This window comes from Tetrao urogallus (genome assembly GCF_951394365.1).
Source record: "Tetrao urogallus genome assembly, chromosome: 1".
In the NCBI taxonomy this organism is placed as follows: domain Eukaryota; kingdom Metazoa; phylum Chordata; class Aves; order Galliformes; family Phasianidae; genus Tetrao; species Tetrao urogallus.
Genome location: NC_136813.1, coordinates 184,243,309 through 184,256,723, shown reverse-complemented (window position 1 = coordinate 184,256,723; position 13,415 = coordinate 184,243,309). Strand labels below are relative to the sequence as shown.

Below are 13,415 nucleotides of genomic sequence, written 5' to 3'. Positions count from 1 at the left end.
ATATTCAATGGAAGAACATATTTTAAAACCAAATAAGAGAATTTCTAGAAGACTACTCTGGTTCTTCCTAGGATACTTGGAACACAATATATCAGTATTTGAGTACCTAAGTAAATGGTCTAGACCTGAATATTATTGTACTCTAATGATTTTTTTTTTTCTACTCTTCCAAACTGGCACTCATGAGAGATATACTGAGTCAACACACTCTTGCTTGAACATGCAGATCATCGTAGATGCCAAAAGAGAAATCAGAGCTTTTGTCTGCTTTAGTCTGTACTTCTCGTGTTGCTTGACACATGTAAAAAAAGCACCAGGAGGAAAGTACTCAACTTTGTCTCAAGTGTCAGTATAACAAAAGGTTAAAGCTACAGCAAAATGTGATCTGATATATTTGCCAGTAGGATATTGTTAGCAGCATAAAATCCATAATACAGGTCTGAGCCAGCACAGTGTAATTTCTAACCACTTAACAATAAAATAAAATAAAATAATAAAAATAAAATAAAATAAAATATTAAAATCAGCAGGAATTGTCTTTATCACAAACTAGTGTTCACAATAACGTAAAGTGAATGGAAGCTGATTCCTAGGTTCTGTAAATCTTTTGTATTGGATTGACTGTGGATTTAAATATCTCCTAATCTGTACTCCCATTTTCACATTTTGATAGGCAATATCTTTTTAGTTCCTACAATAATTTAGGATACTACCTTCACACTTACGTAATTTACTGCCCAAAGCTGTTTTATATAAACTCCTCCACCAGTTTCTTAATTTCCAAAATAAAAGGGTTTCATGTTGCTACAAATAGCCCATTTCCAAGAATCATTATCAAAACAAGAACAGTATGTCCTCACTCTCTGCAGACAGCAATAATTTCAGGCTGTCTTTGGAGTCCTGTTTAGTCTAAAAGTTGGCACATTTTGCTTTGACTATTCCTGCTATTTACTCTTCCACCATTTTAAACTGACATGTAATTTCAGGAAATTGCTTGGATTCTTCATCTGATAACTTCTATTTCAAAAGTCTATTAGATGGTAGCTGAAGCTTATGGAGGACATAAAAAAAAAAAAAAAAATTGGAATTGCTTTGCTGAGTAAAGAAATACCGTCATCACATTTTCAGATTAGTGCTATTTTGCCACCGTTATTCACTTCAAATGGAAAATTGCTTTGCAAAACATTGTGTAGAAAACTCACAAAATATCACTTCTTGGTGGGTAGTCAAAGCTGTGCCTGATATACAAATGCAGCTGAAATAGCTGAGACCATGATTTAAAGTAATTTTTGGAGTAAGGGAGAATGAAGGGAGGAGACTATCAGAACTGTCCTGGGGCATTTCTCACTGGCTATTTATTCTGTATCTTTATTCTGTTGGCAGTTCACAAAACATGCAGCTGACAGCCCCATCAAAAGAATGTAGTTAGCTCTGAAGAATTTCATACATCAAGTTGGAACATTACTTCTTTTTATTGCTAGCAAAATCTTCTTAAAAGTGTGTAAACAGCAATTTTGGGGCAGTGAGAGTATGGTACACTGAATTAGAAGACAAGAGAAAGAGAATAATAGACTTCTGCCTGAAGATGTGTGTGACATCAATAGTCTGGGATGATAAATACTTCACCTGCAGTAGTTTCACCTGCTTGTGTGGACTTGCACTGCTGTGTAGGATGGTGTCAGCCCTCTTTGTTGCTCAGGGCTTGTCACAAGACTGCCAGTCCAGATAACTCTTTTTCAAACAATTAAAGGCAAAATCTCAAAGCTTAATGCTGAACACTAGCTAAAAGACATTTTTCTGTTTGGATTACAAATCGGACTGTCTTTCTCAGTCTGTTTTGACACCTGTTATCACTTCTAAACACATACCTGAGAAGTGGAACATACATTTGAAAGAAAACACAGTTTCTGCAATTTAATGACCAGGAGAAAGCTTAGGCTGTTCTATTCACAGAACGTCTCAGTCATGCTTTTTGTATTATTCTCCTTCTTTTTTTCCCTTTTCCCCCATATCTGTTCACTCTAGAAGGATAGCTGAAGTGGTGACAACACTGGACTGCTTCTCTTTTCCTTCTGACTGATTTGACTTTTCATGACAAAAGGTTTTTTGTGAATATCCTTCCTACATTACATTAAAAAATAAAAAAATAAAAAAAAAACTTTATTGAAAAAGCATATTTATTGAAGAAAAAAAAGAAAAGTTGATATCAATTCTTTTCTTTTCTTTGAATCCAATATACTTTCTTATACAACGGCAGGACTTACCTGTTTTCCTTGCTGCATCCATAAGACAAATTTTCTTAAATGATTACTTTTATTCCAAGAAGGCATTAGGGAATATGGATGAATATTATTCTGTCAAAAGAATATTCTTTTTTTTTTTTTTTTTTTTCTTTTTAAACAATGCTGAATAAAAAATGTATCACTTTAATCATGATCACTATTTCTTGGATAAAAAGTCTTATATCAGGGTCACTAATTTCCACTTAGAATCTGAAAGAATTTCTTTACAGAATCAAGAATTCTTCCAAGTATTTGTGTATTATTCAGGAGAGTGGTTGAACTGAAACTTTTGCTCATGCCACCCTGTTGAAAAGATAGTAGAAAAAGTATTATGAAGTGTTAATAACAACACTGCATTGCTGGCTACTAAGTATCAAATTTCTACCCATAAGCACAACTTATGCACAGGACATTTCCTCTAAGTAGGGGAGCTCAAAGCTAAAGTAATATTGACAGATGAAAGTGAAATCAACAGAATATCAATTCAGCAACAATAGCAGAAATTCTGTTCAATCTTTCAGAGGAAGCAGCCCACGTTAGAGCATTAATCTTTCATTTCTGATATCTGTTCATCACAGCCCAATGGCCGGACAGCCGTGACATAACTGAAGTTACAATACATAGAAAACATGAAATATCCTTTAAAAGGAAAAAACAGAGAACAAAGAAGGGGATAGAAAGAATATTTCTTTTCTCTAAGTAAGAAGCCAAATTATCATTTTTTATAATGATTTTCAGTTATCCTTAGTCTTTGATCTGCTGAAGATTTCACAGTCTTTTCATCAGTATCAGGTGTAGTTGGCGGCAACCTTGAACATGAAAATCTAAATCATTTTTTGAGGGATTGGGAAGTAATTCGAAAAAACAAAGAGCAAGGAAGGAATAAGACATAGCTCTTCCATACTGTGTATGTGTGATAGACAAAAGATGGCAGTTGCCTTTGAGCAGGTTTCTATTTACATAAATGCTGTACATTTAGACAAAACAAGACTGTGTCTTGCATTATCAGGCACTTCTGTGGTACCAGAAAGGAGTATCTTAACTCTGTACCTCAAAATTCTGGAGTAAATCAGTAGCAAGATATTTAACTCTCTAAAGTTCGATAAGCAGAAATTTGAATTTTCTAGCATAAGCAGCTGTCAGCAGAATCTCTAATTCAGAAGTAAAACTGCCTGTTCTCACTCTAGTTCTGTGTCCTTTATGTGGACATGTAGCCAGCTGGCCAGTCAATATGGTGATTACTCTGAGGTCTTCACAGACCTTAGTCTAATAAGGCTAGAACAGCATAATAATGAATTCAGTCTTTCCAGTGGTGTTCCTAGGACAACATTTGTATTTGATTAAAAACAAGGGATAGAACTGGAAATGAGTGTATAAATTTGGCAGATTACAAAGCTAACCACAGTTATTCTAAATGAGACAAAAGATTGCAGCCATCACCTTCATCACAACTTTCTCATATATCCAGCAGAAACAGCATCTCATATACAAATTTCTCATATACCCAGCAGCAGCAGTTTACATGTTTCCATTTGTCTGTAAGAACTACAGATATGTAGAAAATGTAGTGTTTCATATGTTATGGAGGAGTTCTCTGTATCTACATTTATTTATTTATTTATTTCACAAGAACATCTATAAATCTATTTTTAAGTTTCATCTCCTCTTTCAAACTAATGTAGTTCATTGCTCTCATATAGAAGACAGAAAAAAAGTGAAACCTTGAACCTTAGAATTTTCAAAATCCAGTAATTAATCTAAATTTAGGCACATTATACCCACTTGGCAATAGATATTTCTGAAGATGATCAATACAGAAAAATACATAAATCAGACAAAATGATAGAGAAACTAAAAATATAGTACTGAATGTATATTAGAATATAGCTCCATCAGAGGAAATGATTACATTTTGATTAATAATGGGTGTAAAAATTTCTAAACCAGTTATGAAAGCCAGATTCAACTTTTTGGACATGTTAAACTAGATTTTATATTCTTACTGTTTTAGAAATCCACCAGTTTTACTAAATGAGTTCAGGCACTACATTTTACAATATAATCAATATAAATATGACCCAGATATGAACCACCCTTTGAACCACAAATGTTATGGTGCGGATCTATGTCATATTAGGTAAACTCATTCTTAGTGGAAGGACCAGATATACTTTCTGTGCTAACATCATACTGCCTTTTCTAGCATGGGTTTTGCAGATGCGTAGCTATCCAGATTGTCCTCATCTATGAGACATTTGTCATGTCATGACTAAAAACAAACCAACTAACAAACAAGAATAATAAATAAATAAGAACTACAAAAAGTAATCCCCAAACTCCAAGCAGATATCAGAAATCATACAAGTGACTCATTCAACCATCATGAGAACTGAGGTGATGGACTAGTTCGGCAATCATGATAAAGCCCCAACAGGCTGTTTAGTATATGGAAGCTGACGTAGTGCCTTATAAAAGGGAGCTTGACCTCTTTTCTCTAAAATCTCTCTTGCCCAGCATTTCCCAACACCAGTTTCCTGACATGTCAACTTAATCATAAGACTTCACTCACAGCACCACAGAATGAAAATGATGGAATAGCTAATGCTCATAGCTATCTGAAGAGAGAATACTTCAGTGGTCTGGCTGCCTGTGCTGCAAAAACAAGGATGTCTTTTCCTCCAGAAGAGATACTGGAAGTATCTGCTAATAACATTACGATTTTACGGTTTATTAATTTGTATTATCATCCAAAAAAGACATCCTTTTATTAATGCACGTAGTTAAGAATTTGAGATAAATAATATTTTTTTTGTCTAAAAACAGTTTTGATTGACAGATTCTTTCTGTGGCTGTAGGCCTTAGTGAAACAGATGAAGTTAACAGAGTTGAAAAAAGCAATTTGTGAGATTGTTTGGCCCAAGAACTGACGGCATGTGAAATGCTTCATTCTTTTCATCCAGTGTCAATTATTAATCTGATATTACAATACGTTAGAAGAGTCACATTCATCTTCCTGGTCCCACATTAAGAAGCATTCAGCAGTTTTCATAAAAAATATTATTCATCCAGTCACACAAAAATAATCTTGGTTGCCAGCTTAAAGCAGGAAACCACTGGGGCTCTGGCTCTTATTTGAAGAAATTTCCATTTAGATATTTGATTAAATTCTTATTTAAAGAAGGATCTCTTTTAACTGCTTGCATTACTGTTTCACAGTTCACCAAAGTAAGAGAAAACCTCACTAAGGCTTCACAGAATAATAAATTTAAAGGAAAGTATTTTATCTAAGGTATATATGCTCAGTCACTTGGAAAAGATTAAGCATGACAATAGATGTACTGTGTTTAACTTAAAAATTAAATCAAAAGATTTATATTAATATTTCCATGATAATTTCATTATTTTATATGAGAACAGTCTTTCTACTGCTTGTGTAAATTGATTATTATGTGTAATGTCACTGAGTCCTTTTTATTGTATATATTTCTCAACTTGCTAAAGACTAAATACTGGAAAATTTGTTCAATGTATAGCAGTATTCAAAACACAAAACAGTACATCTGACATACGACAAAGTGTTTTAAGCATGAGTAGTGCACTGAAATTCCAGGCAGACAGTAAGAGATATCCAGAGAGGTAAAAGCAGTTGAGAAATGTAGTACGGTTGCAGTGTTATGTCTGAAGGGGGTGGAGGTCTTCATACATCTTCTGTGACTATAGATGTTGTACATATATTTCCTTTCAGTTTCCTCATAGTCATAAAATGTAATGAATGTTTCATGAAGAAGAAGAGGAAGGCCCATCACATTTAAAGGGTTACCCTGCAAAATGTTTTGGATGAATTACTGGTTTTCTGTAACTTTAATCAGAAAAGCAGCGTTAATCAATCTAACCCAGTCTTCTCTTCCTTTAGGACATTGATTTGAACTATTATCATGAGTGAAGAAAAATGTTCTGGTGATGCTCTGTTTGGTTTAGACCATATTCTATGTGAAAATAAACATTATCTGCAAAAGATGGTACCACAACACTGGAATGTAAAGTAAAAAAAAGTAAAAGATGTTACAGCATATCATTTTGATAAATTCTATTTTTCTTAATGTGGATGACACTGATTTTTTAGAAGGCATTTGGTAACCCATTGTTCCTGTCTGTACAGCAAGGTCTACTAACCACCGACCTGCAGAAAGTTCTGTCTCCACTGGCTCATCAGTCAGTAGTTTTGGCAGTGGATACAGCATGGATAGTGAAGGCAGCAGCAGTGCCACGGGAGAGAATAATCTGTTTCCCATCCCAAGAATGTAAGGCTTTTCCTTTAATATTCTGAATCCTCTGTGCACTGATTATATGTAGTGCTTTCACTGCTGGTTATCTTCATATGTAGTTTCCTCTGCAGAGGAGTTACTGAGTTACACGGTAAAAAAGCAGTTAACTGTAGAATTTCTCAGAGTTCTGATTCTGCTCTGTTGAGCTGTTAATAACTATAAAACCTCTCCCTAAGTCTCATGATTTTATTGTTGTCACACAGGAGACATCCAAGACTTCCATGCAAGCATTTTGAGATGGGCTTGGGTTATGGTTTAGTAGTGCAGTTTTCCCATGCTTGAGGCCAATCCACTTAGATTTTCAGACCGATCTCCTGGAATTCCCTAACAAAAAAAAGTAATTTCTCTTCATCAGATTAATGTTTGTAGCCTGAATTTTTTGGCTGTTCTCAAAATATTAGTCAGTGGTTATTGCTCATTCAGTATCTGCAGTAGCTGTTACATGTTTTCCTTTGCAGTCCAGAAATAGAAGTCACAAGAACATGATTTAAAAAGCTTAAATTTAAAAAATAAAAAGAGGAAAACAAAAAAAGGCTCAAATTTTTCTCTAGAGCAGTGATATTTCTAAATATTCAACATTCTTTTTAGTAAGATCGCAACATACAAAAGGCTAAAAAAAAAAAACTACAGCCACTAATCTAGGATTTCTCTCTCATCTATGGAATCCAGGAGAGCAACACCAGCTCAGGCTATGGAATGCCAATTGCTTAATTTTATTGAAATTTTCAATCAACATAATTTTAGGTCAAAATGAGTATCACTTCTCAGTGGCAAAAAAAATCCTTTAATTGAATTTGACAATATCAAAAGAAAATTATTTTGCAATCATTCTTAATGAGAAAGACAAAGGTCTATAAAGTCCCTGTGTACAGAAACACGAGGCAGCACCTAGTATAATTTTAGTAGACATATGCTAAATTGAAATCTACATAATATTACTTAGTGTGAATTATCTAGCAGGGTGACAGTATCTTATAGCTACTTGTATTTTGTTGACAAATTTACTATTCTACTAAGCCTTAAATTGGCTGCACTTTACTGAAAAGCAGGAATAAATCTCCAAGATTTTCAACCTTTCCTTTGTTGTAATTTATTCCACTGAATTTTGCTTAATTAAATAAAATATATCCAAGTCCTATTTTTTTTGCTGTATGGACTGCATCATATTCTTATTGTGCTCTTAAATTGTGATGTGCAGATTTTGAATCTCTAAAACTTATGTCAAACACTTACACAGACAGCAATTTTTTTTTTTTTTTGTTAGTTTTAAGGGCTTTACACAGTAATTAATGAAAATGAATGACAAAATTAATGGTTACCATCTTAGAATCATATTGAGAGAGAATGTTTTAAAACACATATCTGTTCACATTTTCAGGTTTGGATAAAAATAATTATATGTCTGATTATATACATGACTGAAATTCATAGAATCATAGAATCAATGAATCATAGAATCATAAACGGCCTGGGTTGAAAAGGACCACAATGCTCATCTAGTTTCAACCTCCCTGCTATGTTCAGGGCCGCCAACCGCCAGACCAGGCTGCCCAAAGCCACATCCAGCCTGGCCTTGAATGCCTCCAGGGATGGGGCATCCACAACCTCCTTAGGCAACCTGTTCCAATGCATCACTACCCTCTGTGTGAAAAAATTCCTCCTAATATCTAACCTAAACCTCCCCCGTCTCATTTTACTATCCACCCTCATAAATGGTTATTTCCCCTCCATTTTATACACTCCCTTCAAGTACTTTAAGGCCACAATGAGGTCTCTTCAGAACCTTCTCTTCTCCAGCTAAACAAACCCAGTTCCCCCAACCTTTCTTCATAGGAAAGGTGCTCCAGCCCTCTGATCATTTCAGTGGCCCATTTCTAGTCAGTGTTATGTTCACACAGACTTGATAATACTTCAGGGACTCTGATCCTGTACATGGATGTTCAGTATACCCATGAGACCGCTGATCACAATTTGAAGTATGAAGTGATCAGAATGATTTAAGAAGTCTTGGCATATGAAAACATCTTTGCTGATTTCTCTGTTTAGAATGAATTTCTGATCTACCAATAGAAAAGTGTTGACAGCTGACTTTTTACTTTAGTCAGAATGATTAGTAACGAAATTTAAAAAATAATAATTTAATTAGTAACACCATGGGAATTGTTTGATGAATTAACTTATTTTAATACTTGCCAGAACTAAACATTGGTTCAAATATCAAGAGAAATTAATCATTTTATACAGTTATACATAGATGAATACATTTTGTAGCTTTAGGAAATAATTTATAAAAATCTCTTATTGTTCATTTTTAATATCCTTGAAAAATACATTTCCATCTATGACAACAACTATGCCTTTGTACTGTGTAACCACCTGTGTATTATGGCCCACACAAACCTAATGCAGTTCAACGAGACCAAGTTCAGGATGTTGCACTTAGGTTGGGGCAATCTCAGATACTGGGAGATCTCTGTGAAAACAGTCCTGTGAAGAATGACTTAGGGGTCTGGGGGGACAAAAAGCTGGACATGAGCCAGCAGTGTGCTCTTGCAGCCTGAAGTGGATAAGCAGTGGATGCCCATCCCTGAAGCTGTTCAAGACCAGGTTGGAGGGGCCTTGGGCATCTCTGATCTACTTGATAGCAACTAGGCCATGGCAGGGGTTAGAACTAGATGTTCTTTGAGGTCCCTTCCAAACCAGTCCATTCTATGATTCTGTGAATGTGTGTAAAATAATATTAATTTAGGATGCAAATGTAAAATCAACTAACAATATGTAGGGTCTAATAATTCTTTTATCATGCACATACTATACTTTGTAAATATGAACATAACTCACAGGAGCAGATGTGTTTTTGATGGTGATGAATGCCATGCCTTAGAACTTACAACAAGTATGTTTAAAGATTAAAAAAAGGAAATAAAACTTTTTAACCTAACATTCATAAACTGAAAACAGACAACTAGACTCACATCCACGTTAGATTCTTTCTACACCCAGGGTCCACCAGAACATGCTTTATTCCACTCACCTTGCTTTTAGATAAAGTCTCATATCTTGTCTCCTGTGATGAATCTAAACTGCACTGTAAAATCTGTCACTGGAAGAAAATACTTACCAGAAACAAAATCTACCTTTGCAGTAATGATATTGTAGAACAAATAGCAACTACTTCCATATTTCACCATTCAACATAACAGTATAAAGTGAGGTGAAGAGTTATGCAGACTGCTTGCAGAACCCCAGACTGATGGAAGGCAGGTTGCAAACAGCCTCTGGTTGCTCCGTTCTTCAGGAATGCACAGGCATAGTAAGATGTGATTGCAGTTGTCTCCAAAATAAAAACAACAAGAAAAAAGTGTTCTGATCTGTTTAAATAGCAATAGAAAAAAAAGCTTCTGTCCTGTTTATTTCCTTGAATTTTCTATACTGTGTATATATATATGTATATATACACATTTATTTCATTTCTTTTCAATAAAGTTCTTGTGCTGAGACAAGATTCTTTGGCTTAGGTATACCATTTGCTTAGATCTGATCTCTTCATGGTCTTGTTGACAGATATGACCATATTCTTTTTTTAACAGAGGGAAGATGAGCCAGAATGGACAAGAACCAATAAAGCAGTCGGGAGTGGGATTAACTGATGCAGAAGGTAAAAAGAAATACAAACAACGCTACAGTGGTATTCCCTTCTATTTATAAAACTGATATGACAATTTCTCTTAATGATTATGTGATGAAAGATTAGCTTATGCTCTCTTTGTATCATAGATTAAGGTTCTCTCTTTCATTTATTCTAAAGGCCCTTTGCACATAGCACCAATGTAATAAGTCTTCAGTTTAAATGAGAAGCTTGTTTTACCTGTTTCCTTAAAGTTAATTAAACAGATTGCAATGAATAATATTTGTTTTTCAATGTTCATTGCTTTTAATAGTATTGGAATAAAAAAATTTGAAGTATGGAGCTGACTCAATACCCATTAAATTATAGAAAACATCCAGTGGCTGTCAGGCTCTATTTTTATAGGATTTCACAATACTTCATGAAGAAATTAATTTTGTTGACTAAATAAAACATTAACATTAAATAAAAATGTTAGCTGAACATCAAGTTTGACCATTGCACTTAAATCATATTAAAACTTATCTGATTGGGAAATCCAGAGTGAATGTTTTTGGTTTTTTTTTTTTTGTATGAATGTGGTTCTACCAAAGAAGGAGCCATTGTAATATTGGAGATGGAAAGAGCCTGACAGGATGGCTGTTAAAAGATACATGTGCAATGTGATCATTGTGTATAATAATGGACAATTGCATGAAAATTAAGAGTCAGTGTTTTGTATTGAAGGATATGTTAGGAAAATTCCATTTCCCTTTACCTGTAAGGTATTTTCTTTCAAGTATATGCTTCTGTTGACCTCAAATATAAAAACTAATTATTGTGACCCTCATTTTGTTATTAAAATAATATTTTTATCATTTGAATGAATTTCAGCACTACCTTGGGTTTTAATTAATTGATAAATTGAAATTTATATACACAATTGAAGTCACTTTAAGTTTAGCCTTGAAAAAATCATTATTTATCAGGTTTCTGCAATCTCTTTACATGGAATAATAATTGTTGTTGCTATATTTGAGGTAAAAATAATCTAGTTTCGCACAAATTTGAAGAAGTTAAACTAGAATTTGAAGGGTAAAACTCTCTTTTTCAAAGCAAGAATCCTGAACTGTGTATATGCAGTTTGTTAAATCCTTAATTTAAATACATTACCTATCATGCAAATACGTTATTAAATCCAAATTTTGCTGCTTATCAAACTTCAATTTATGCAACGGTTGTTATAAATATTTTAAAAAGAAACTACTTTGAAAAGAGAGGAGGTGGGAAGAAAATGGGAAATCAGGAATTTTCCATTTTTACTTTGTTATGGTGCGTTTAATACAAAAAGATATATGTAAAGAAATAGTTTTTCAACATTTTGTTCAGCATAAATTGCCCCTTAGTTCATGTTTTTGATCATAAACTTTAGCAAATACAAACACAAAATGTTTTAATATAATGTTTGCATCACTCCAAAAGAAGATATAAATACCCAACTCTTTTCAAAATTTCAAAGGATGCGTATTTAAGATTCGGTCACCCAAAATTTTTTCCCCAAAGGCATACTTCTGCTCATCTTCAAAGTCTGCAAATAGCTCAAGAGCTTTGATTCCCAGTTTTCACTTATGATGCAGCCTGGTTCCATTAAAATTAAGACTCTAATTCAGTTACTTCAATTAAAAATCTAAAATAAGAAAAACAAGAGTGGTCCTCACTAAGCACTGTTTCTCCTCATTGAGAGAAGGTGGGGGGCAGCCAAGTTTTTGGTGTCTGACTTCCAGTTGACAGAGTGGGGACAGATCAATTTCAAATGATAAAACAAGCCAAAGGCTGGAAAGCATTTCTGTTTCAATGTGTAAATACAATTATATTTGGGGGATGTCATTCAGAATTTAGATTAATTCTATATTAACCGAAAGAATTTCAATATTATAGAAATATTGCGGTATTATTTTCATAAATGAACAAAAAGTTAATGAAAAACTTAAAGTCTTAAAGGTCAGATGATATCTTTTCTGTAGTATACAGAATCTGTGTTACGGACCAGATGAGTTCCACAATTAACTAGAATTAAATATTTATTCCCACTTTTTATTGAACAGAGGCTCTCATGGCAATGAGAATTGATTTATTTTCTCATTGCAGATAAGAATTTAGCATTATAGTTAAAAACTTATAATTCTAGTACTATTTTTATATTTTGAAATGCTCTAACTGGATGTGAAAAGTATCATATATATTACTTTCTTTAATATTGTGTTGAATGAATGTAATTCCTTAAACATGCACATCTAATGATATTTGAAATATTTTAGTCACGCAAGCCATTCACACAGGCTTAGAAATACGTCAGGGAACTTACACAACCAAGATGTTTAAGACAAGCAGCAGGAGGGAAGGCAAGTTAGGACTCTCAAATGGCAATGAAAACTGGCTTTTAGGCAGCTGGATCAGTACTGTGGCAACAGAGTTCATGTTCAGCTCAAAGTGTACAACATTGGAATGTACGCTAGTGGAATAATCAGGGAAAAAATAAAGCTGCTTTTTGTAGTTGTTTACTGACTTGAGAAATGTGTTACTGTTTTGTTGGGAATGGCTTTTGTGATATGAAAATGTACCAAGTAAGCAAATATCAGTAAACAGTACTACTTACTTTGCTGAAACAACCAAATGGTCAATATAAATAACTGTGAGTATTGCTATGATAATCTTCGTTTCTCTATACATATCATCTTGTCATTTTCTGTATTTTCATACTAGTTAAGAATATAAAATAATTCAGAGTTTTGTTCTTCGACACTGTGTTAGTTATTTTTATGATATGCATTGTTGCATGCTATCTTATACTTGACATTCTGCCTTGAGCAGATGAGAAAGTTAATCTTAAATTTCAGTAAATCTTATGATGCATATTGTGATCTTCATTGACTTATGCAAACCAATTTCTTTATTCATTTCGGAAAGTGCAATATCTTTTGTTTAAAGTTTGCTTATGAAATGTCTCTGGAATATTACAGCCATTACAGACAAAATAACAGATGTTTTCCCTGTAAGGATTGAAAGAAACAATTAAAAACACATGATTAATATATTGATTCAGTGTTAGATCATGATTGGTTTATGTACCCTATCTACTCAGCCAACAGATCATACATGGTATTTTCCACCTACCAACTGTTTTTCAAATTAAGAAATATG

The 13,415-nt window shown here is 33.7% G+C and overlaps 1 protein-coding gene across 1 annotated transcript in view; it reads left to right on the top strand.

Moving 5' to 3' along the window:
• Window positions 1–13,415, top strand: part of PCLO (piccolo presynaptic cytomatrix protein) — a gene marked incomplete at both ends in the record, with an annotated part of 318,827 nt that overhangs the window by 269,200 nt on the left and 36,212 nt on the right. Inside the window, 2 exons of the mRNA XM_079538014.1 lie at window positions 6,442–6,583; window positions 10,198–10,265. Of these exons, the coding sequence (XP_079394140.1) occupies window positions 6,442–6,583; window positions 10,198–10,265 (210 nt within the window). The remainder of the gene's footprint in view (window positions 1–6,441; window positions 6,584–10,197; window positions 10,266–13,415) is intronic.